Consider the following 26,229-nt stretch of genomic DNA (forward strand, 5'->3'; position numbering starts at 1 on the left):
ATTTGTCTCTGGCCTCCTTCTTTTCTGAGGAACTGTGGTAACAGCTGAAGAGAGGAGCTGGAATTTTCTGCCAAATTTAAATGTTGGGGTTTGTGGCTTTTTTTTCAGAAAGGAGAGCTTTATCTATCCCTATTGTGTAGATAAAGAGACTTCTGTTTTTATCTTGGCAGACATGGACAGTACCTAATTTTGCTGTTTAAAGCAATTGAATTAAATAAGCACAAGCTTCCTAAGGCAGGATAACATCCACAGAGCTATGCCAGTGCAAATTAAGCTGCTCTGCAAATAGAATAGTGATATACCTGCATGGCAAAGCTCAGGGGTTATTTAAAAATCACCCCTCTAAGCAGGTGGTTGTTTCAAAAACTCTGCAGTAGGTTTGGCTTTGCAACTCACCTGCAATGCCAGAAAGATATGTCCAACGCAGAGTGCAAGATCGCAGCCTGAGAAGCAAGGAGTTAATGTGCCAGCTAAGCATCAGCAGCACTGTGTGTAAGTGAGATGTGTGTGTGATGGGTTGCAGGGCTGGAGCAGGCTTCTGGACGTTGTGTAACTGTTTGCAGAATCAGGTCTAGCAACACGAAAACTTTCTGTAAGTGCTAAAGCTGCACAAACATTTTGTTCGCTTCAGTCAGTCTGCCCCCATGTGCGGAGAGGAGCATATGTTTCAGTGCTTGCAGGATGTGAGGAGCTAGTCTTTTGGATTTGTCAGTTTGTCTTTCCATTTCCACTCAAACTTGCCAGATGACCCCGTGCGAAATCAAGTTTGCAGTGCACGTGGAGTCGGTGCTGAACCACATCCCGCAGCCTGAGTACAGGCAGCTCCTGGTGGAAGCTATTCTCGTCCTGACGTTCCTCTCCGACATCGAGGTGAACAGCATCGGGGGCATCATCCACGTGGACAGAATCGTGCACATGGCTAATGACCTGTTTCTGCAGGAGCTGGTGAGCTCAAAGGGCAGTGGGGGGAAGCTTCCTCCTTTCAAAATTATCCCCTGCTGTTTTCTTAATGTTTATGATGAAATTGATTTTCTCCTGGCTCTTTTTCCTACCAAGACAGACCAAATCCCTTACGTATCTTCTGGAAATATATTTGGGAAAACTAATGTAAGAATCGTGGGAGATTTAAAGGGAATAAAATTGTAGTGGCTAACAAGCTCTGAAGTACAAGGGTAGATTGAAGCGAAGTTCTGCTTTATCAAGGCATTACTATTACCAATATTTGAGTAATCTCACCCATTCCCCCCAAAGGACAGAAATCCATGAAGTTATATGTTCTTCATTTACTTGCACAGATCCAACTAAGTCGTGTGGGCGCTATAGTAATCCTGATTAAGGTTTTCATGGGGGGAAGGAGAATTGCTTTCAGTATTCAGCACAAATAAAAAATCATAATGTGGTGTTTTTTTCCAATAAATAAGCATGCATGCCTAACTTGCTCTACTTCTTTGCTTGTGTTTTTACAGAAATCATTTGGAGCTACTGGTAGTATCTTGGAGAAAGACCCAGCTACAGGAATTTGCCACTTTTTTTATGACAGTGCTCCCAGCGGAGCCTATGGCACCATGACTTACCTAACAAAAGCCATAATTATTTATTTACACGATTTCCTGCCCAGCACAGGCTGTGCAATGCAGTAAGTGATGCCTCACACAGGAGGGAAGGCTCAGACGCTTTTCCTCCCTAGCTCCCTGTCACAAACCCCTTGGCTGGTTGCTGCCTGTGTGTGTGCCACGCACTCCCTCAGCATTTGCCACTGTTGGGGATGCTCTGTGCACACCTACTGGGGACAGGGAGCTGGAATTTGGCCTGGTTTTAGGAGAGTGTGCAAGAAATAACAAATAATGAGGCATATTCTGCCCAAAGTTCATAAATGTAATTTGTATTAAATTAGCAAGAATTATACAGCTCTGCCAAGGGGAAAACAGATTACTCTGTGGAGATCAAAAGGCATAATAAAACGAGGGAGCTGCATCTTGGGCATAGAGTCTCACAAATAAGGGAAGTGATGGAATTCATTAATTTTTATCCTGCTGTGTGTAAATGTACATCATTGTGAATCACTAATGCACAGTGTGAAACATCCAGGGAAATGTAAATTAGAGGATTAAGAATAACTTGAAATAATGTGGTGATATTTCTAATACACTTTTATCCTGATTCTCCTCATTTGCACCTAGTCAGTGCAGGGCTAATGCCAGTAGGGACAAACATCCTACAATGTCCACTGATTTGGGAGGGTAGCCTCTGTCAGGAAGCCACATCTGTCTGTAATCTGAATAGCTTCCTTCCCTGCGTCCCCAAGACTTTGGAGGCAAAATCTCAGGACTCCAGCTTCTCCAGTGTGACAGACAGTTTTATGCCTGTAATCCTTTCCTCTGAATGGAGCAAGATAAACCTCTTCCACTTGAGCACCCTTTCCAATTCTCCTGATCATTTCCCTCGCAAACAGCCTCAGAGTTAAGAATAGCATAATTGTGGCTTTTCCAGTGTAGCGTGAGTTTATGGAAGGCTTTGATGTTTCTCTTTTGTTTGTTTTTTTTTTTATTTCTTGGTTTTTCTTTCTTTTCTTTTATTTTTTCTTTTTTTTTTCCCCTTTACCATTTTTTCTTTTTCTTCTTTTTAGTTTGAAGTAACACTGGTCTCATGTAATTAGGGGTTGGGCTGACTGGAAGTCTTCCTGCAGACAGTTCCCAGGTTAATGCTGTCAATTGGAAGCTCTTGAGGTGCTGCAGGGAGTAGGTGCATCCTGCATGGAAATGACTCCAGGGCCATTTAAACTAAAAACAGAGGTAGGCAGCTCTGGAGAGGAAAACTCTGCCTTACCCCAGGCACTGTCTGTGGTTTTCCTTGTGCCTGTGCTGCTGGCTTTGCCACCAGCCATATGTCAACATCCTAACAGCTTAGGAAAGTGGCAGTAGCTTCAGCATCCCATGTCCACAGCCAGGGTCCCTCAGTAGCACAGCTGCCATGTGAGCAGAAAGGATCAGAGCAATTCTGTCTTGCCAGGTAGAGGGGGAAAGAGCAGATAGGCCTGTAAAAATAATTACTTATTATAATATTATTATTATAATTAATTACTTATGAGATATATAAGCCTGATAAGCTGTTTCTGTGAGCCTCTCCTCCACTCTTTAAAAACAAAACTGTGCCATTTGTATAGGATTTGAATTTTTTTTTTTTTTATGTGTGTGTGTAACAATAGTGTGTGGCGCTTTTCAGAGTGAGGTTTTTGTTTCCGGTAGAAGTAATGTCCTACCTCACTTGCCAGCCCTCTTGGTCTCAGGAGGTCTGAGCTCCAAAGGCATGACACCCTGCCTGCTGTCCCTCTACAGTCACTGCTGCTGTAGCAGTATCTGGGAACTGACTCAGTATGAGTGTAGGTGTGTGAGGCCTAAATATGAGGTGATTTAATGTTTTTTCACAGACCAGAGTTTGGTAGTCCAGGGGACCAGGAGCACTGTGTTAACCACCATGGGAACCGTGGGCCTGTGCAGGGGCCAGTATAAAGTTCAGGTACAATTAGCACTTGGGTGTGGAAGTTATTTTATTGGCATGGTGCCTGTTTTGTAAGGGTTTGCCTTTGTTATTGTTTGGTTTGGGTTTTTTAACTTTTTGTATGTCTTGTGAGAGCTCGCTTGGCTTGTTTCCCAGTAAAAGGAAGTAAAATCCTTTGTCTAGTTTAAGCAGATGTGACAGTGCAGAGCATAAGCACAAGAGCAAGATAATGGTTTTTTATTCTACCCGTTATCATACAAAAAACAGTAGCAGTTATTTTTGCTTTTCTTCTTGAATCCTAGATTGAGAGAGATGCCAAGATGACTTTTTGCTTAGACTTCTAATTTTTTTTTTTTTTTTTTACCTACTGTGTGAATTTGTTTTCAGAAACAAGAAGACTGATGTTGGTTTTCCATGCAGCTGCATTGAAGTTTAAAGCAATGAAATGTATGTCCTAACATACCTGGACAACTCTTAACACTTCTTTGTTTTTAAATGGGACTGTCATTGGTGTCTTTAATATCAAATTCACCATATGATCTAGGTTATGGTATATTCAGGATGATCAGAATGAATTACCATATGGAATGCAGGCAGTTGGAAAGTATTTATGTGGTAATTTGAAGAGTTTTGGTACCTGGTGGTGAAGGATGGTACTCAAACACAAGGCCAGTGAAAGGCAAACACATTACTTGCAGGGTCAGGCACAGCTGCACCTTGCTGCTGTGTTACAGCTCAGAGCGAAGAACCATTGCAATTGGAGAGTTGCCTTGGAGTGCAAACCCAATTATGCAAATAAGGTTTTACACAGACCCCTTGCTTTGCTGAGGCTCCCCAGTGTGTGTGAGGCTGCTGCAAAGCAGAGCTGGCACTGGCAGTGGCCAGGGTGTACTCCCAGATATAATACAGGACGACTTTGCAGTTTGTGCAGGGCTGAGCTAATTGGCAAAGGCTCTCCTTGGCTTTGCAGCCTCCCTGAGGAGCCAGCAAAGGATGACACTGCCAGATCCCAGTCCCTGGAAACTCATTTATGGAAAGAAGGCAAAGGTGAACAGACCTGTCCTGTGCCACAGAAACAGAAAAGGGCATTAGTGAATTAAAATAGACTGACCCAAGAGCTGCTCATGCCAGCCTGATGGGCCCTGCTACCCCTAGCAGTTTGCAGCTCTGGGGTCAGGAGCACCTCTGCAGTGCTGGGGGCAGCCAGGTGTGCCCGGAGACAGGCTGGGGCTGGGGGGAGGAACTGGCAGAATAAGGATCTGTGTCCAGCTCAGAGCTCATACCACATGCTGGCCCCAACCCTGCTCCCCCAGGCCATCGTCCCCCTGCTCATGCTGTTGTCTTCTCCCTGCTGCTGATAGGGATGTGGACTTGTCAAACTAGACAGATCAAAAGCACCATTGATCTCCCTCAGCTGCTGGTCCCACAGGTAACTGAAAACTGAATGGGTGGAGTACAAAGTTTGTCTGGCTTCTCTCCCGATTGTAGTCTCCTTTCTCAGGGAGTCTTCCTTGTTCCTGCAAGGTGCAGGTGAGCCACACAGTCCTTAGCTGCCCTGCAAAGGGGCAGTCACTTTCTGTGGGGTAGTGAAACACCTGGCTTGTCCCATGCGGGTATGGAACACTGCAGGAATGTGTCACCCCCTGGCAGTAGCCAGGGCCTTCAGTGAAGCGGGAGCTCGAGGCAGTCCAGGTCCAATCCTGGGCACTTCTTGGACTGGTTGGCAGGTAGGAACAGAGTTGCTCAGAAAGCAGGAGAGAGGTGCTACCAGTGGTGGCATCTGTAGCTGTAGGGTGAGAGCTTGGCACTCATCTGCAGGCTGATTCAGGTGCTGCTTAAAGGACCAGTCACATCTGGTGATGTGACTTAGCAGCACATTAAGTAGATGCTGCATAGAATCATGACTGAAAAAAAGGGATTGAGGATGGTGGTTATAGAAGAGCTTCAGCTCAGTTTGGATATAAGTACAAGCAGCAGCACTTTTTCCCACTCCCAGTTTCAGTCAAGTGGCATTTATTCCCAACATTAGAAGTTTCACAGTTACGCCCCCTGCCACCCCCCTTCTGTCAGGGGTCACGGGGCTCTTTGTGCTACCAGCAGCTGACAGGACAGTGCTTTCTTTTTTTGGCTCAATGATTCAGCTGCTCTCATACCTCAGTTCTGCATCCCCAAAAGGCTCTCACTGCCTGCCCAGAGAAGCTGTGCTGAGACTGTACCTTGGCATCTCCCCTCGCAGGAACTGATCCCTGGAATCCAGTCCCCTTCATGCCAGGATCAGGAATGTAGGGAGGACATCACACTGGAGGCTGCCAGCCATCCTTCAGAGCTCCTGTGTCTTGCTGTACAGCCTGGCTTTGTCCTGTTTACTGGGGCAGGTGGCAAAGGGGGACTGCAGAGCTGCAGTGTCCATTTCCACCTTGTCACTTCACACCCACCGCATGGAAGCCAGCAGTGGGAAGCAAGATCCCACCATACTCAGTGGTGTTTGGCCATTTTAAGTGGAGCCTTTTTGTCAGGTGGGACTGATCATCACAGTGCATAGATCAGAATAGCTGCATGCTAAAAATACACATTATGTATTACCAATGACATTAAAGTTTTACTGTAAATTTTGTTTGTACTATTAAAGATTTTTCTTTCCCCTCCCCCAAGGCAGTAGAAATAAGTGTGTGTGTGTGTCTGTTCATTCATCTGTCAAGTTACACAATACTTCTGGAAAAGTGTTCTGTATTTAATAGTAGAAAATAAGATTTAAGAGAGACAGCAATGCCTTAAGCTTGGGCTGCTGTTACATTCTGGGATGATAAACTTAGAATGATGCTTTTTTTGTACTTGTTTTGTATTTGTTTTGTAACACTTCTATTAAATGAAATGAGCTGCTTTACTTAGCTTATCTTTGGCTATTAAAATTTAAAGAGAGACTAGGTTGGAACTTTTTCCTACCCAAAAAGCACTTTATGTGCATTGCATTTACTGAGGCTGAATGAGGTAATAGTTACCAAAAAGCTCCTCACCTGATGTTGCTTTCAGCATGTAAGATGCAAGAGAATTAGGTCCAGATTTCCTGACTTCTCCCCCTTGGGCGTTGACAGGGTGGTACTGTCAGGAATGGGAATATTGACTTGCAGTCAGGGAAAGGAGACAGGAATGCGAGTGCAACAGTCTTCCATCTTGCTGCCTTCCAGAATATTTAGATTTTGTAGTATCAAAATACATTTACTCTTGTATTCTTACTCATCTCTGTTTTTAAGGAACCCAGTTCATCTTCAGGAAGAGTTTTCTATGGTGATGTGGGCAGGGTACCAAAACACAGGCGAAGAGACACCCCACTTAGGCATTGCTCAGAAAGCTAAAGCTTTATTGTGTGATCTATCATGTGTTACATTAACATGCTGTGGATTTTGCCTTCATTAAGGTGACGAGTTATCACGCAATCACCGAATCCCAGAATGGGTCATGTTGGAAGAGACCACCAAGTGAATCATCTGGTCCAACCTCCTTACTCAGACAGGGTCACCCCATAGCACACAGCACAAGACTACATCCAGATGGTTCTTGACTATCTCCAGTAGGGAGACACCACAGCCTCTCTGGGCATTCTGTTCCAGTGCTCGGTCACTGCACAGTAAAGAAGTTCTTCCTCATGTTCAGAACAAGTCATGTTCCTGTGCATCAGTTTCTGCCCATTGCCTCTTGTCCTATTGCTCAGCACCACGGTGAAGAGCCTGTCTCCATCTCAGAAACAGTTACTGTTTCATAGCTCCAAATCCCAACAAATGTGGGGAAAAGTAACCAGAGGCAAGAGGAATTCTAGTGCAAGTATAAACACGTTTGAACCACGATCCTCTAAGTTATGTCTGTAAACTTTTGGAAGGATAAGAGATTGACCTGGAACGATTTAATTCCTCTGCATCTTGCAAAGAGCAAGATTAAACTCAGAACTACCCATTTTAACCAGATGCTTCTTCCCTGTTTTTCTCTCCTGCAATGGACACCCCACAGCCAGCCTCTCTTGTGCCTGTTCCATCACCAGGGTAGGTCTGATATGTTCCTTGTGGTTATCAATGCTCTCAGCTGTCACAAAGGTCTGCTGACAGACACATACCAAAGTCTCCCTTCCTACACAGCTCTAGGCATGACCTTGGCAATGTTCAGGGATTAGATTGATGGGGGAGATGCCACCAAGAAGAGGGGATGAATTATAAGGTTCTGGCAGTGTGTGGCAGTGACACAGTAATACTGTAAGTGTAGGTTTTCATCTCTTCTGTCCCATTATTAGCAGGTACAGATCATCCAGGAAGGGCTAAATAAAGGCTTGCACAGTGACCCTATTGAGCAGCCCTTTTATGACTAATGACAGCAAGCTGAGGTTCCAAGACAACCCACAAGAACTTCTGCCTTTTCATGAGGTTGCCTTTTTCTCGAGTCTGTGAACAACGTGAAAGGCCTCCAAAAATTCATTGAAGTCAATGTGGCCATCTTTGTTGTAGTCTATGCTGAGGACTAACTTGTCAATGGAGTCATCCTGTACGTCAATGCCCAGGTGAGAAGTGAAGAGTCTCCATGTCTGGCTGAATTCCTCAAGAGAAATCAAACCTAAAGAAGACAGACAATAGGTTGCTTTTTGCAGTGTTGTTTCCCCTTCCTGCATAAACACACACAGGTGCACACTCCTTCATTGCAAGAAAGTTACCTGCCTACCATGGTGGGGGTACTGCTTTCATGACTGAAGCACATTTTTACTTGAGGTAATGACTGAATGTTTTTGACAGTGGAATTGAGAAAGACTGGAAGGGAGAAAAAGCCCCCAAAAGAGTGAAGCCAATACTGGAACTGGGGTATGTAAGAATCTTGTTAGGCTCTGTGCACTGTCCCTTATATGGTTGCAGCCTGACTGCTTAAAATAGTTTCCACTAAACTGGAGAAATGACATCACCTCTGGTTCCTCTATATTTAGAAGCCTTAAGGAGGAAACACAGTGGGGAAAAGATAACTGGTAAAGACTCCCTAGAGCTGACACAGTGAAGTTACCTAGACTTACCTGAGTGATCTTTGTCAATGATGTTAAAGATGATCTCCAGATCCTTTCTGTATCTGCACAGTGTTTCCGCCAAAGCTGGCTGAGCCTGGATTTGAAATCATGTACAAGAAACTATTCAGAGCTCGGTTTAATTTAACCAACAGAATATCTACTATCCATTTTCCATTTTTCCAGTTTAACTTGTTAAATGTTAAAAAAAAATCTTTATGCTTGAGTTCTCTGGAATGGCAGTTCTGTGTCTTGCCCTGAGGAATAATCAGATAAATCCATCACTTTCAGGTGCAGGGCAAGGGGGAAAGGAGCCCTTCACACCTCCTACCTTCAGTAATTATTTGTGGAAATAATCTTGGATAATCTAGGGAAGATAGCGCAGACCATGCGCTCATACAAAGCACTCACTGTTCAGATGTGAATGGATCCTCCTATTTAGGAAAATTATGGTGATACCTCCATACCGAAGCACTGTGCAGCCATTTGGTAACAACTGGGCTCTGTAGAAGTGCCCTCAAATACCATTATAAACATCTAAAAGTCCATCTAAAAATGTGACTTTCTCCCACAGGGGCCTGAACTGCCTCTGGAGCTTGTTTGAAAAGCTCATTTCAAAGAGTAAGGGTTGATTGCTCTGGGCAGGATTTGTCACATCTCCTCAGCTCCGTTATCTAAACGCCCTCGAGAGCCAACAGAAAGTAAGAAGCAGTTCTAGCATGTGATTCATCCAACCTATTTTAAGCATCTACCTTAGCAGGGAATGATGATTTGTACCCTAGCAGTGCTCATTTTCCTTCAGTGACTATAAAAGGGAGCTCAGCAACTAGTTCAGATGTAGATGTCTACTTGATGGGCCAAACCACTGTCTTGTGCTTCAGTTTGCACTAAAAGTTGTTCCTCCAAGAATCGCAAGGAGGTGTTTTCCTCTTTACCTCTTTTATAGATTGACCCATTTTCAAATCATAAAAACATGACATGAAGTCAACTTTTCCATCTGGGTTCATCTGTGCTAACTGAGACCGCAGCATCCTCCAGGGCAGTTCCAGCTGTAGGACAGACTCCATCGCTGCAGCCCAGTCGTTGACAGAAATCCTGCCTGCCAGAAGGGATCAGGTCATGGTTAAAAGTACAGGACACAGCACACATCAGTCACCAGCACAAAGGGTTGCAAAACACAAGGATTTTCTCTGAACCCTGAGGTAAAAGCCCTCATAACAAAGGAGCAGTGGGGTTGGACTAGGCATTTCCACATGTCCCTTCCAGCCACAAAGTTGTGATACTGTTATGATATTCAGCATGTTTTAACACTTTCTGAGAAAGCCAGACTATGCCATGAAGAGTACTTCAGGTTTCAGCTGAACTGCAATTAGAGGGACATGTGGCTGAAAATCAACCAGACAGAAATATGTGAAACAGCTGTTCAGTGGCCAAAGGAACAACATCATGTTATTGAGTGCCCTTGTAAGGACACAGTCAAGTGAGAAGCCATCTCAAGGAAAAGTTGTGTTTGTGGCAGAAATCAGCTTCTTGCTTCTACATAAAAGGTTCATCTTTTAACTTAGCACTGACTTTTCTTCATCTGAGGGGTGAGTGTGTGTCTGCTGGAGGCATAGGTAGGAAACTTTCCTTAGATACCACCCATACTCAGGAGATCCATTCCCCCCTGCCCCCCCGCTTCCCGGAGATGCCAGTTCCCCGTCTCACACATTCTGAAGACACTGCTACATGAAGGTGCTACATTTGAGCTTCTGGAACTGGATTTGCCTGCCCAAACTCTCTACCCAACAGCATTTCATTATTAGCCCATGCCTTTCAGTTCTCTTTTTCCCTCTTCAAGCTTCATCCCCTGAAGTCATTTGGGGCTAAGCTCTTCCCATTGTCTATCCTCCTCTGTGGTCATGAAGAACAAGGTCAACCAGCCTTGCTGCCTTCAGCCTGACACTGGCAGGCAGGCTGGACTCCTCTCCATGGGGTTTGTCCCCTCTGCCCCCCACACACATGGAAGCTGTTTTCCCCATGGTGGCAACTGGACTGGAGAGGAAGTAGTACCTGTGCCATTGACGTCATATTGTGCAAAAGCACTGGTGAGTTCAGACCTGTGAGCATAAATCTTCTCTCGTAAGCACTTTAAGGCAGATGATTCAATTGTACCTACCCTAGGAGGAAAAAAATCAGCAATTAAAGAATTAAAATCCTCTAGCATTTTATGATTTTCAACATTCATTATAAAATTCTTATATCCATTAACATGTAGTATGTTTAGGGTCTAGTATGTTTAAGTAGGATGACCCAAAACACACTCAGGGTCAGAGGAGGAAAAAACCTCAAACTAAATAAAACCAACAATGCTCCATAAGAATGATCTGAGTTTATGGGATAATTGAGTTTATGCAGGTAACTCTAAGCTTCTTTCCTTTAGTAATCCGACCACACTACTAGGCATGGCAAAGCTGTCATGATAAACTTTTGTGACTCAGTTAATAACAGGATTTGTCCAGATTAATACTGCAGCCTTAAAGCAGACAGGTGCAGGCCATTTATGAGTCCCTAACAATTGTCTGTTATAACTGCTTACCTCAGCTAATTATCTTTGGGAGTTTCTCAGGAAACCAAGTTAACCACTTTGAACATGTTTTGTCTACTGTATTAATTTTAAAATTGTAAAATAGAAAACCAGTGAGAATCAAGGAAAATGGATGCCCATTCAGTTACTCAATCAAGCTCTGAATTTGTGGCAGGTACCCTCACATTTGAGTTGAGTCCACACTCACTGCATGCAACACACAGTTTTACCTCTCCTGGAGATTCTGCCTGCGCGTGAACTTGCTGACCTGGTACTGCACAAACCGAGGGGTCAGCTCGGGATTCAGCTTGATGTAAGCGCCCCGGTTACTGCCCTCTTCATAATAGTTAGAGGCAGAGAATATGGTGATAACCTGACATAGGAAACAAAGAAACTAGATTGGCTGGAACAGCTTTTCTTATTTCTGAAACTGCTCTGAGAAAAAATTCCAGGTTACAAAAGTATGAGTCTACATATAAAACTATGTCATTCACCAAATTGCTCTTGCCTTTTGAGTCAGGGCTCTGGGCCTTTATTTTTGACCTGTCAGACTTCAGAGAGCAGTGAGATATAATATGCTGTTTCACAGAACCTCTTTCTACGAGAGACCTGGTTTTCAGGATTATTGTTGGCTCCCAATACAGCATGTTAGAAAGCAGGGCCAGAAGAGAAATCAGTAAGTTAAAAGTTTCTAGAGCCTTAGAGCAACTCTTGAACTGTATTTAGACACAACTCTTGTCAAGCATTTTGCTGATGTCCATTTGTTTCCATGTAAGTCATAAACTGGTCCCCACTCCCTAAAGCTGTAAAGGATTTTGTTACTCAGAACTCTCTAATTTGTTCTAACATCTATCTAGGAAGAAGTTCCCCCAAACCCAGTTTAACAAAGTGACTCTCTTTTTTCAAAATAAATTTTGCACACAAATCTGTGGATATCCCTGTGAAATTCACAGGAGAATTCTGCTTTACATGGAGGCATCTTACCTTCCCATCATGACTGATCTCATAACCTTCTGGCTTAAATTCATGAGACCTGATGAGCATCTTCAGATTATACCTCTCAAACAGCTTGGCAGTGACATCAGGACCAAAGTAACAGCCTCCTCCTCGACACTTGTTTGGTGTACAGCCATTCTGGCTTCTTGGATCACTCCACAGAATGTCAAGGATCTATAAACAGCAAACTCAAGCAAGTGAGGATTGATAGTAGTGGAAGACTGACAGGCTATGTCTGTCTAAAGTCCTGGCCACAGCAAAAGCCCCAGAGTACAGGGAGAAAACACATCCAAGCTAACACATAGGTCTTGGGGATTTTCCTTCCTTTCAGGAGCGTATTCTTTTGGGCTGAGACTTTTGTTCCACTTTTTAAGAAACATCTAGATTTTGGATGAACTTTTTTGTTTCAGAAGAAATATAATTTCAGCAATGTACCTCCTTTCACAGCTGAGGTTTTCAGACTTGGGAAGGTGCATCAGGAACAGTACCTGGGCTATTTAAAGAACAAAAGCTGCCTTCTTCACACATAGGTAGGAGAAGCAATTTCTAATTCCCAGCACAAACTGGATATCCACATTGGTCAGTGGTTTTACCTAAGTTTGGGAGTACCTGCTCTACACATGACAAGAGTTGCCTTTGGCTTTATTGTCTTCAGTTAGCTCATGTTTTAAACCAACATTTTACATATTAGCATTTTAGCAGAGTTCAGATATGAAGATGAATTATCATGGTTAAACTCTAGTCAGTAGCAAACATTACTCAAAATGTGTTTGTTTAAACTTTTCTGGGCAATGTTTGCACTAACACATTCAGCTCCATGTTTAGTGGATGCTTGATTAGCTGGGGGAGTGTCAGATTTGGGGGGAAAAGAGGAGCCTTGCTTGTGCCCATTACATTAGTTTGTATGTCAGAGAGGTATCATGGGAAATCAGATTTTCAGAGAAATTAAGCTTTACAAATTGTCATGATTTATTAAATGACAGCATAACAAAAACTCTATATTGGCTCTGATATTCAGGATGAAATAAATAGCCAGAGGATAAAAACTTTCCACTTCTGCCTGTAGGTCTCAGGAGCTGGGTTGCTATTCTGGGCTATATAAGCATTCATCTGCCAAAAGCACAGCCAAAAAAAAAGTTTTATTTCACCAACAATTGCAGTCTGACCTGTTTAAACTGACAACCATTTATGTACCAACAGATCCACATGAGGGCAAGCAAACCCATTTCCTACTGAGCAGTTTTCTCCTCCTAATGGCTAAGAAAATACTGGGTGAATTTTACTTGCAAGGTATTAAATCCCAAGCCTTTATTACCAGGTCTCCAAAAACACTAATAGGTATCTAATATACTCCTTAGAATGACTGTTTTCCTATTAAGAGACATTGCCTCAGACTCATAAACACACTGCCTGAACAGAATACCTGCTGAGTTTGTGTGCAAGGGGTTTGGTATCAGTGTGTCTTTGGTTTCACCTACTTGTTTCCATTCCTTCAGGGTGGGGTCTGGAGGCAAATTTGAGCCTGAAGGCTCAGCGAAGCCCGATGAAGAGATGTGTTGCGTCTTCCCTGCAGCATGCTGGTTGACAATGTGTTTGCTGGGTTTGGCTGTGGAAATTCTCTTCTTTGTTTGGTCCTGTCTGTCTCTCACTGACTTTGGTGGCCGCATCAAAGATTTCAACTTTAAAAAAAAAAAAAAGTTACTCTCAAAACAACAAAAGTTGATACAGAGCTGTTGAAATGCACATCACCTCATGTTTCCTGTACTCAGGAAAACTGCTTGAGAGTTCAACTAATGTTAACTCTCATAATGTTCTGAATTCACATGTTTGGGAGAAGCTGCAGCTATTTGGCACATGCAGAAATTTTGTTTTACCTATCAGTAACCAGGCTCTTCAGAGCTGCTTTCATATTCTTATCCAGACAAACACACTCATTCCAAACACAGGCTATTCTTAAGATCTCACTATAGAGCAAGTAGGGCCTGGGCTCAGGAAGACACTTCAGTGCCCAGCTTGCCTAGAAACAAAATATACATTCATATTGCACTGAAGGAGAAACTCCATTCACTTCTGGTCTGACTTTTACCATACCATTAGATTAATTTGGCTAAATTAAATGGAATAGCAGGAAGTCAATAGTGAAACTGATGAAATATTACATCAAGTCTTACACTGTTAAATCAAACTCCTCCAACCTGCATGGGCAATTGCTTTTGTAGAGAGGTGCACTATGGTTCCATGAATCACTATTAACATGGATTCTTCTCCAGGGAATGTTTTCTCATTTGAAATTCTCTCACACTAGCTTATTTCCAGAACAAAGCCAAAACAAACCCCAAAACCAAACCAACAGACCCAAAAAACCCAAAACAAAACAAAAAACCCAAGATCAAAAAAACACCCACAAATAAAACATATACAGTCCACTGACCCCCAGATTTTACTTTTTAACAAAGAAAAGGACTAATTCTAAGCAAAATGCACAACACGGGGTTATTCACCAGTGTACTGACCAGTATTTCAAACCTGTCAGCTGCCAGCTGTACCAATTAAAATACATCATTTGGCCTTGAGTGACACTGCCCTGGGTTGTGGCCCACACATGTCTCATTAGCAACACTCTCCTATGGCAGCAACTTTGACCTATTAATTCTGTATTTCACAGATACTGCATCAGAAACATGCAGAGCTGAGCCCTGGTGAAAGCATGGGCAGAACTCAGCTCACAGTTAGGACAACTCTGTCTGTAGTTAGGCACCCAGTTTTAGTGCACAGTGGTGCAGCCAACAGAGCTAAGACTCCAGTGATGAGAAGTGCTCGTGCCCTTTTTCATATCTTTAAAAAAGAGACACAACTGACTGTCCTGCAAAGCATTTATTTCTGCTTTAGAAAATATAGGGATGACAAAAATAGCTCTCGATTCCACAGTCATTGATGACAAGGTACACTAAGTTGCTCGAACACTAGACTCCTATGCCATCTGAGATGCTCCACTGTTTCTGTGAATTAGTGTGAGGGGGGCACACAAATCTGGCCTAAAGGGGACTGGTGGAGGGGGCCTACAGAGAAGACTTTCTTTGGAGGCAGGAAAAGGCCAGAGGGAACATCTCTAGCCAATGGGGCACTTCCTTGAACAGCACTGGAGACTTGTACCTAAGTAATGATCTCCACCAGGTCTCACGGATCTCCATTGACTATAAGGAGTCTCAGCACCCTGATCACAAGCAGACATCTTGATTTAGGTGTCCAAATCAAGATCAAATACCACACCATTTTCCACTGATTTGAAAGACCTGTGTTTGCTAATCACTTCAGAAAAAAACATTAACATTTCTGTCTTAAAAATCCCTGAAAAGCAGTAGATTCTGTTTTATCAAGGCCAGTTCTTGAATTCTGATCCTTCTGGAAAGGCTCTCCCACATGTACAACACTCAGCTGCTGTGAAGGGAGCGCCTCACAGGTGGAGAACTTCCCCCACACAACAGATGGCAGAAGCACAGCCCCAGGAAAAAAGGCAGTGCTGGAAATACGTGTCTAGATTGATTTCTAAAGTGTTTAAAGGAAATGCCCAAGAATCAAGCCCGATTTCTGGCTAATGTGTCATTGCTGCAGGAGGAGGCATCTAAAGTGGCTTTAGCTATTTTAAGCTCAAAAGACCCAGACAATTGGCTCTCAACATCTACTGCAACCTTCCTTCCTAAGCCCAGATTTTGAAAAAAATTGAACTGTTATTTTTCTTACATGCCTTATACTGCTGCCATGTCCTTTCTTAATGTAAATTACCTGATCCTAGCATTTGTACTGCAAAATTTTAAAAAGAAAACATTACCTTCACATGAATATGATCTCTTACCTTATTTCTCTCAAGTGCATTCAAGAAATCCAGATCTGTGGTGTCTGAAATGCCCCCATGTAGGATAAGAACTTTGCTATCAATTATAGTTGCAAGGGGAAGCCAGCTAAAAACATCTCGCAGAAGACACAAAATCTGTTTCCAATGGTCCTGTAAAATACACTCTTATATGAGATCCTATTTCTGGTAGAATCTGTTGCTTCTAAGCTCAAGGTTTTGCTGAAACATCTGGTACAGTTTATATGAACAGTTTTGTTCAGGTGATACCCTGAACTGCAACCCTAACAAACATTACATTTTTGACATTTACTTTAGGGCCATTTGATTGTCTCTGCAGCAAAGAAAAACTTTTTCTTTCATGTACACCTCTTTTTGTGTTCTTGATATGGATGTCACTTATCCTATAGATCTCTGGGCATAAGAGACTAGCACTTAAAATTGTTTCATCAGTTATTCCACTGGTAGGCCAAAATAATTTCACCTATATCACTAAAGTAATTCTCTGCTACACCTAAATAAACTGGTTTGAAGTTTTCTTGTAAACATAGGTTTCATTTTACATGTGCAAGACTACAAAAAAAATATAGGGGAAGGAGGAGGAATCTTACCTTGTACTTCTTCGAAACTTCTTTTGTGAAACCGTATCTGAAAACAGGACAGCATCATGAACTGGTTTTCAGTATGCCCCTTCTGCATGATTTCCTGTGCTATGGTGTTTTCCTGGAGTTTTCTAGCCCCCTTTTTCACCTGCCATTCCATCTCACCTCAGCTGAAATATGCTTTCTTCCCCTCTGTCTTGAGCATTGAGTTAAACTGGTTTCTTGTATATAACAGAGGTTGGGAACAGAATCCAGCTCAAGAATTATTAAGAGGCCTTTTTGCCAGCTCTTTTAGATACCAGAGAAAAATTCCAAAGTAACCTGATGATGGGCAAAGATTCCCACAAAACCTTCAGAGAGTTTCTGTCTTAAATATCATATCATCGTAGAATCATATCATAGGATGGTTTGGGTTGGAAGGGGCCTTAAAGATCATCTCATTCCAACTCCCTGCCATGGGCAGGAACACCTTCCACTAGCTAAGATTGCTCAGAGCTTCATCCAACTGTTATGTCTTTTCCCCCACAAGGGGCAAGGATTTTGATACCTCGTTCCTTTAACACCAAGATATGCTTCATCGAGGGCATTTGCACAACACTCAGCTTTCAAATTTACCAATTGAAATTTGGTAAATTAGCAGTGCAGCACTGCTAATCAAAATGCACAGCAAAGAGCGATAGACGAGAATACATCTGTGCACTCCATACCATCACATACTTAGTTAATATTTTCTGCTATTTTGGGGAGGAATCTTCCTACCTTGTAGGTTAAATAACTGATCTTGGTTTATGTTTGTTGGTTTCAGGGTGTTTTCAATTAAGTGCTGAAAAAGTAACTATCATGTGGAACTGATTCTCTTTTGTGGATCATTAGTAGGACTTGCCTATGGGCCTCTGACCCAGGTGCTAACACAGAGGACTGTGTTAAAACAGCAATACATCCTGTGTGCACACATCAAATGATCTAAGGGGAACGGCAGGTTATCCACCAGTCAGTCAGCCAGAGACTTTCTGGGGCAGCTTAGAATTGTAAGGAGTAGGACTGAGGAGTTCTCACATCTCTGAGATGCTTTTTGTCTCCAAGCCACACTTTGACTACAGCCAGAGCCTCTGGCTGTGCTCACCCCCTTGGCTGCACTGCACAGCTGAGTGCAAATATTTCTGTTAGAAAACAGGATGTCAGCTTTCCTGCACTGACACCTCCACCTAATGAAGCTCCTCTGAGTGGAAGGTAGGATATTTACCTGCCCCTTGTGTTAGAGAACTGAAATCTTAGTACAAAGTTAACTAAAATATCATCCTTCCATCAATCCTTCCCCAGTTTTGATACTCTGGAAGCTGCACTAAGCCCTCTGACTTCAATGGATTATGATTAGATGAAGGACAAGACATGACTCCTGTTCAAATGTCTGTGTGTAGTGAGGATGTTCCTTCCCCACACATACGCTGAAAAGGCAAAAGTACACGACTACTTAATAGAACATTATTTCTGTTCTAGGGTGTCACAGTGGATTAAGTAGCACTTAAAAGCTCAAATATTTCCAGTGATAGCCCAGGTATTACCTGCCCCACTCCCAAAATCTACCTCAGGTTCATGATGTAGTCTTCATGGTTTCCTCTATTCAAGTGTAAATCATTGGGGTAGATAAGAAGAAATGCAAATAGTATTATAAGTATTTCCATAGAATTTTTCCCTCTGTCGACAAAATCTCCATTAAAGACATAGCGGTTTTGTTCTGAAGGCAGACCGTTCTGCAGAAATAAAAAAAGGGGCATTTAGAGAGGCTGCTATGCTACTGTAATAAAGGAAATAGCATTTAAATGAGATCCCATTACTAGAAATTCTCGAAAAAATCCTGCATAATACAGAGATCTAAAATGCAGCATTTTTTTATTTCCACTGCTTAGAATAAAAACTTTCATGTCAGACAACCGAAGCCATTAGAGAAAAGAGGACTTCTCTGGCTGTTCTTACAATGCCAACTCTAATCCCTTCCTCTACCTATTATATTTAATCAAAAGGGACCAAAAGGAACATCAGTCTTGTAGTAAAATATACATTCTTGTTAATGCAACTGTTACCAGGAAAAAGTACACTTGCAAACAGAAGGAAGTCATTCAGTTTGAATGGAAGAAATACATGAAAAATCATCTTCTGATGTAAGTTTGAATGGATTTAATATATTTACATTGTTTGCAGTGTATGCTTCCAAAACTCCTGAGAAGGACTATAGTCCAGAGGATAAAAAAATCTTAAGACAGAACATTGAAGATTTTGATTTTAGTTGCTTTAATCCTGAAAACACTACTTGAATTTTACTATTGAGAGCCAAGATACACTTGAAAGCTCACAAACCTGAGAGGTTGGATATACAGGGATTTTTTCCCTTATATTTTTCTGAAGATACAGAGAAATGCTTTGTTATATATAGTGACTTAGTAAAAACAAGTATTTTGAACCGATGGTATGTTTTATTAGATTAATTAGCAACACATCAACGGGTGCCATCAGCTTACAGAAAATATAGCACCACCTATATGTAGCTTCATCATTTCCAGTCATGAGAATCAGAAATAGTATTTTAACTTTCACTTGCCAGAAAAGGGAAGCCTCTGTTTTCTCAATCGATATGCACAAGAATATCAGTAGAATATCTATAAAATTACATTATAACTGTGGAAGCCACTCTTAAAAGGTTTGGCAGCATTGCAAGACATCCCACTTGAATATATCTATGGTGTTAGTGTCAAGCCTTTCTTGTGGTGCTATGGCATTACTGGTATTCTGCCTTAGTGGGTTTATTGCAGGATGTGTGATGTGGCCAGGGACTCGATGAAATGTGTAATTTGAATCCTTATGAGAATATCTCATAAGATATTTTATATCTTATCTTATAAGATATAAGATAAGATTGGTTTTGTCCCAATCAGTGTCCTGTGCTTTCATGTTAGGATGCAGTAGTGAACCTGGGTCTCTCCATCGCAGCTGCTGCAAATTCGGCTTCCCTGGATTTTGCTATAGCCTGTCCTGAGCCCTTTCCAAGTTAACTTAGAAGGGGGCTGTGCTTGCTTTGTGCTCACAGGGGTGGCAATGTATGAGACTTTTCTAATGCAGTGGGTTGAAGTGATTTTAAAAAGGAGAGGATGGATTTCAGGAGTGCAACAGACAGGAGAAATTCTGCAGTTTCTGGAAAGGTAGGTAAATAAATAAATACAATCTTTGCCTTAAAACCAATAGGCATGTGAATTCACCAGCAGATTGTGAATATACACATAACCATTCTAACTGCAGTTCTCATGGAAAGTAACATCTACTGGAGCACTCTCCAGATTCTATCACCCTTCTTCTGGAAAAGGTTACACACAATTTCAGTTTTAAACAAGTTTGGTTTTGACTCCTAACTTCAATGTGACATTTTAGTTTTGTTCCACACCCATGCACTTTCCTTTTCTGTGGTTTCAACCAACGAGAGCAAAACTAAATTAAAGGCTGTTGCAGCCACTGATACGTCATAGAGGCAAACAAGGCCCTCTAATGATTAGCAACTTGCTGCTGGGCATTATTACTGTATCTCCTGGGTTAGTGATTAATTAACTTCCGTTTGTTGTTGGCATTTTCTACTGCTTCAGGCTATTTCTATCTATAGCATCCCTTTAACAATCTAATTTAGCAATACATAATTTAAAATTCAAGTGTTTCAAGGAGTATAAGGAAACACTGCAATATAATAAAGATTAATGCATTGACTGAATGAACCTTACATACAGGTTATAGAGGGAAAAAGAAAGCGTCTTAGCTTCAGCCAAACCAGGTGTAAGGATTATACACCATCTGCAGCATTGTATCAATATGCTGTAGACTGCCAGCTGTGTGTGTTTGCTGGGGGTGGTTTATGGAAGTGACAAGCCTGGTCTGCATGCAGGCCTCCAGAATCCATTTCAGCTCTGCACTGCCCTGTGCAGACAGAGATCACTCCCATGGCATTGTCAGGGATTGCACCCTCTTGTTTAAGGTAGTTTGTACCAACTCAGAGGATGAAATCCCTTCCAACTGAAACAGAGTTTGGGAAGGAGGAATAAATGTGGATCCCAGAAGACAACTGGGTTTGCTGCTCATCTGAGTAAACTCTGAGGGGACAGAAAATAGTGTCATTTAATTTGCTTCTCAATAACTAATCAGCTCTATCATATGCTTTCTATATTCACTACTGTGAAATGATGAAACATTTGCCCATTTTATTTGGTTTGATGGAAGGGACTCCCCTAGAAGTTTAACAGAGGACAAATGGGTGTTATTTCTAGTCTGAAGTCAGTGGGAGTTTTGGCTCTGAATTTACTGAAGTCAGGATGAGAGTTGCATTTTTTTTTTCTCTTTATAGCATCCATTAGAAGAGGGGGAAAGAATCTGTTTACTCCAAAAAAACAAAATGCAGGCTGATTGCAGTTGTAAATATAATTATATCTGAGCATTTATCTCCAAAATAGTTATATTTCCCATTCCAGGCTTTATGTATGAAACCTATATGTATCATACTCTTATTCCAGTTTTTAAAAGAGATCTAAACAACTAAGAGACTGCAAGCAAAGGACCAGCTAAAGATGGTTGATTAGTAAGAAAAGCAGAACTCTATGAAAAAAGGTTTGATTATACTTTCACTACACTTAACAGACTTCTGGTGTGCACTTGGACAAAACAACCACGTTTTCATTCAACAAGTGTCAGACGAATCGTAACAAAGGTGGAAGCAGGGGGAGAATTGCATCATTTAAACACCTGGTTTAGCTCACTTCAGTCTCCATTCAGCGCAGATGAATGTGTAAGGATCTGACACAAACCCTTTCACCCCGGAAAGCTCAAATCAAAGAGAATACCTGCTCAGTCCAAAGGTGGTGATTCATCATGAAGATAAATATGAAACTAAATACACAACATTTCCTGCATCTTCAGTTAAACTTACAATTGTGGAAAAGCTAGCCTGGAGCTTAATTTGTTTTACACATGAGTAAAATCAAGCTATGCTTTTTTAGCATGATGAAAAAGGATGTATAAAGGGTGCCCAAAATACTTGTATCTTGTGCAGACCATGTGATTTCTTCCAAGGCTTAAAAAGCTTTCAAACACCACTCTTGTTTCCTGTTAGAAACAAAAGTAACTCCCTCAAAGAAACAACAACAAAAAACCCAACAAACCCAAACAACTAAACCAAAACAACAAAACCCCCCCAAACAACCCAAAAGCAAACCAAAAAATCTGCAGGTATCAGTGGAAGGCCTAAATGAAAGCTTCTGCCTTTTTTCTTGAGTATCAAAATTATCCATGGTGTAGTGTTACATCAGGAACTCAGCTCTTGATTTTAGCAGACTTCAGTCAATACGGAATTTAAAACAGTGGCAGAACTTTGGAGACCTTGCAAGGAGTCCTCCTGCAGTTCAGCATGCAGGAAAGTAATCATCTCCTCTATCTCCTTCACAGTGAGCAGGAGGATATGAAGAAGGAAAAGCTCTGACAAAGACAGCAAATTTTTCCACAAACTGTGTGTGTGGTACATGCACACCACCTGTGCAGTTCTAACGGTGATAAATCTGTCATACATAAATAATTGTTCTTATTAACAAGTCAAAGTGAAAATGCTAAATCTCAGGGTACCTACTTACCTTATAGAATATCAGCAAAAGATCATCCAGGTTTCCATGCAAATCTCCTACAGGAAAAAAAAATATTATTTTTTTAAAATTTTCTAAAAGAGGAGGAAGAAACTGGAATTATAGAACTGGAATTAGTTGGACCTAATAAGATTTTCTCCATGTTTTCCTTATGTATATAAACGAGAAAATGCTACTAAAGGACATTTTGAAATATAATAGACTTCTGCATACTAATGGCTTTAAATTTACTTTTTCATACTGCACAACTGAACATGTTTCAGGGACAGGTTTTGATTACTACCAGCAAGAAGTGATGGAGGGTGTCAAGAACTGTCCATGTCTGTGTGCCTCAATGCTAAGGATGCAGGAATGGTGGATTGGGCTGTTTTTGAGAGGTTTGTTTGAACAAGCAAGAGGATTTCACCCCAACACATCCCCTTTGCATCTGACTGCATTTTTTGATCACAGAGCCAACCTCCTCTGTGACTCTGAGTCGGTGACTCACCACCACCAAGCTGCAGAAGTTTCAAAACCTGTCTTGTGATAATATGCTTTTACCATCAATGATTAGGAAAAGTGACATTTTTACATGTATATGTTTTCTGTGCAACTTTTGATTAATTATGAGCCTGCTGAATTTGTTCTAAGGGATCTTCCAGGGTATGATAGATATTTATCAAATATGTGGATGCAAACATTTCAGGCATATATTTAATCTGCATTATTAATTTGAAATTAAAAAAAATGGAGAGTGATACCTTAAGGAAATCAACATTTTGGACTGATTATACTTAAAAATGGGTTTTCAGTCTTCTGCAGAGGGTCTTTCTGGTGACAAAAACTTTTCGTTTCAGTACAGGAGAGGGATCCCTTTTGATGTTGGTTGCATAGTGCAAATGCAATATAAACATGAAGAGGAATGTTTATTTAACAAGAACATGTGTTGTGAACAAGCATGAATCTGTGTTTCCTTGGTTTGGAAAGGGGTCTTGTTGGCTTGGTTAATGAATTACCGTTTATACAAAACCTCATTTTAAAAAATCCTTTTCTGGCAATCAAAGTAGGTCCATAACCACATCTTAAAAAACATTATTTGTTTTGCAAGTACCTCCTTTATACTACTTTACTACTACACATAGCACACACTGATAGATGTCAAGAGTTATGTCACCATCATTGTTTTGTTTTGCAGCTACTGCATACTGTGTCAAGCCAGGATACTGCATCCCATTATCCATAATTTACAAAAATATAACAAAATAGATAGGCAAAGAGCTCTTAGTTCTTTATTGTGTGACACATTATTCTGTGAGATTAATTTGTTGGTTGTATAAAGACTTACCCATCCTCTTGGGTCTCCCTAGAAATGAGGGGTTATTATCATTTCAGTTTATTCTAGATAGTCATGCTGTCAACAAAAGGTCTTTTTTCCACCCACATTAAACCCCCATTAAAATCATTATGGAGTAAATTATGATTAAAATCATTAAAATCATTACTAGTAAGGTCTTTTTCTCAGTGAGAGGAGAAAGAGGTGAGGCTTACAGCCAGTGATCAAAATACTTGGTGGCATTTTAGAGGTGGAAGTGCAGGAGTATTTAAGCTGCACTGCAGTGTTAGCTGAATTAATACTGACTCATTCAGAAACGTTAAACAAGAACAGGAAAGTGGAGGTGAGGGAATTTCTTAAAATATACTTACTATGACTCAGGAACATTATTTTTTTTTGTTTGTTTGCTCCAATTTATGTACTTGTGGGGGAAAATAAATAAAAATAAATATTTTTTTAAAGGGCATTGAGAACTTTATTCTAATGACAGAATTTGGAAATGGCAGTATCATTCTCTAACCACTTAGAATATCAACCCATAGCCCAAAGCAGTCTCTGGCACCTTACCACAGACAGTTATCTCCTTGGAGTAGGAAGTTGAAAGATGGGTGATATTTGGCATTTCCTTGAGAACCCTCCTAGTTTCACTTAGCAGCTGCAGTACATAGCGGGCATGAAGCAGCTGTGAGAAGAAAAAGCAGGTAGAAAAGGAAGACTTCTTTGAATTAGCAATAGGTCTGTGTGCCTTATTAATATCAGACATGTCCTGCCAAGGTTATTTATAATGCAGACCTCCAGACATGAGTACAGGCTGTATGGCCTAGTACTCAGAATTAGGAGTGTTCATAGCTTTTCATTTGCTTCCCAGTGAATGGATATGGAGCCCTTACTGAACTTGTTTTGCAGATTTTCCCACTTTATTTATACTGTACTGTTTCTACTCTTCCTGTTTTTCAGAAGAGATAAGATAGAGCACTCAGAATCATTGCATAAGGCCATTTGTTTAAAGTAACTGGGGGAAAAAAAAAAAGGATATAATTCTAGGTGTGAGTAAAAACCAACCAACCAAACAAACAAACAAAACCAAAAAAACCCACACAACCTCTAAAACAAAAACCCCCCAAAGGCCATAAATTATATTTCAGCAAATTTCAGGAACAATGATAAGAAAATTCCAGTAAGGGCTGCCTTGGTAAGGGTTATCTTCTTCACAATGAATAAATTTTAACAACAGAACATTGAAGTTTCTGGTCTTCTCTCCTAATGCTCTTTATGAAAATTTTGTCAGTTGGTGATTTTTAAAACTTTTAATTCCATCAGAGATCTGAGGAATTTTGGTAGAGGAGATAGATGAGCAACAAAATGAGTCTTCAAGATTCATGTTTTTAAGCAAACAGAAAGGTTAATTACATATGACTATTCCCTTAATAAAATGCCAGCTATAGTTAGAGAAGGGAGAGTGGACAGTAAGGTGAAGTCTGGGTTGGCTTATTTATTATGTGCTTTATATTTTGTACTTTTACAACCAGCCTCCACAGAAAATTTCTGGAGAAATATATTCCTATTTAGTAAATTAAAAAGCATGATAGACCCTTGCCCCTTTTATATAGCATATTCTTAAGCACAAATAATTACAAGTTCAAACAAAGCTGTGCCATTTAATGCCTCCCTGCTCCATCCTCATCTTGTGGGCAACAAAAGGGCTTGCTCAGGAATATACAGAATGAGGAACAGCTTCCTCAGTGCCTTGGAAGCTGCAGCCTGAGCTCCAGAGATTTGTGCAATCACTCTGTTCTGCTACATTAGCAATGCTTTATAGTCACTCCACTGTTACAGTGGATTCTTGCACCCTGCAATAGGTGATTAACCCTTACACCCCAATTCCTCTAAAACAGTGAGGTGCTGGGAAAAAGAGAACCAAACACTGAACACTTTTAACCCATAAAAATATGATAATTAGTTTCTATTCAGCTTAGGACATCTTCCCCAGTCCTGCACTCTCATTGAGAACACCTGCCTTGCAGCTGCTAAGGGTTCCCTTTCATTTCACTAGTCCCTGCCTCCTCCCAGAAGCTGGGCCTGGTGGTCATGCAGCAAAACAGTGAATCAAATGTGGGGACTTGTCTGTCTGAGAACTGTCTGCTTTTGATATTATTGTGTTAGCTTACAGCCAGATTAATTTCCCAAGGCAGCTTACCATGCACATTTATGATCACACTGAGCTAGCAGGAAAAAGTAATGAGATGTAAAAGAAGGGTGAAATATCTCTTTGGGCACCAGTTTAGCCTTACATTGGATTGTGGACCTACAGCTTGACAGATGTAAAATAAGTTTAAAAAAAAGGAAACAAACTTCTTGCAAATTACCTGTTCATTCCTGAAAGCATGAAGGAGAGCATTGGCATCTTCAACAGTAAGGGGGAATGAGAGTCGTGGTCCATAATAGGAGTCTGGAACATTAATCTTCTTTTCAAATTCTTTTAAACATAAGTCTTCATCCACCACCTGAGGAGAACTAGGGCTGGTGAAAATTTGAGAAACTGGAACAAGATGGAAGAAAAACAAAAATGTAGAAACTTCAGTCCCCCACAGAGCTGTAACAGCATGGCCAGAACTGGCTGAATGTAACTGCTTTAACTGCTGCAGTATTACAGCAGCTGACTCCTGCCTCCTGTAGTGGAAAAGCTCCAGGTCACCCCAGACTGTTTCACAAC

At 41.2% G+C, this 26,229-nt stretch overlaps 2 protein-coding genes across 4 annotated transcripts in view; one reads left to right on the forward strand and one right to left on the reverse strand.

The window, feature by feature from the left end:
* Positions 1-6,229, forward strand: part of PHKA2 (phosphorylase kinase regulatory subunit alpha 2) — a 45,408-nt gene extending 39,179 nt beyond the window's left edge. For 2 of the 3 annotated variants that reach the window (XM_088050982.1, XM_088050983.1), the window contains exons 30-32: positions 745-945; positions 1,467-1,636; positions 3,886-6,227. In XM_088050982.1, the coding sequence (XP_087907108.1) occupies positions 745-945; positions 1,467-1,636; positions 3,886-3,934 (420 nt within the window). In that variant the 3' untranslated portion in view covers positions 3,935-6,227. Of the gene's footprint in view, positions 1-744; positions 946-1,466 lie in introns of all 3 variants that reach the window. The other variant, XM_014251039.2, reaches the window with a different exon arrangement.
* Positions 6,230-6,839: 610 nt separating this feature from the next.
* Positions 6,840-26,229, reverse strand: part of PPEF1 (protein phosphatase with EF-hand domain 1) — a 34,784-nt gene continuing 15,394 nt past the window's right edge. Inside the window, exons 5-17 of the mRNA XM_005516848.3 lie at positions 25,883-26,055; positions 24,084-24,198; positions 22,196-22,242; positions 18,126-18,292; positions 16,551-16,587; positions 15,943-16,092; positions 13,568-13,768; positions 12,078-12,263; positions 11,324-11,466; positions 10,580-10,686; positions 9,463-9,626; positions 8,540-8,624; positions 6,840-8,094 (exon numbers count right to left, since the gene is read on the reverse strand). Coding sequence (XP_005516905.1) covers positions 7,901-8,094; positions 8,540-8,624; positions 9,463-9,626; positions 10,580-10,686; positions 11,324-11,466; positions 12,078-12,263; positions 13,568-13,768; positions 15,943-16,092; positions 16,551-16,587; positions 18,126-18,292; positions 22,196-22,242; positions 24,084-24,198; positions 25,883-26,055 — 1,769 coding nt within the window. The 3' untranslated portion in view covers positions 6,840-7,900. The remainder of the gene's footprint in view (positions 8,095-8,539; positions 8,625-9,462; positions 9,627-10,579; positions 10,687-11,323; positions 11,467-12,077; positions 12,264-13,567; positions 13,769-15,942; positions 16,093-16,550; positions 16,588-18,125; positions 18,293-22,195; positions 22,243-24,083; positions 24,199-25,882; positions 26,056-26,229) is intronic.

The sequence above is a fragment of the Pseudopodoces humilis genome, chromosome 2 (genome assembly GCF_049639895.1).
Source record: "Pseudopodoces humilis isolate 2021_Gansu_Grassland_sample_001 chromosome 2, ASM4963989v1, whole genome shotgun sequence".
Taxonomy (NCBI): domain Eukaryota; kingdom Metazoa; phylum Chordata; class Aves; order Passeriformes; family Paridae; genus Pseudopodoces; species Pseudopodoces humilis.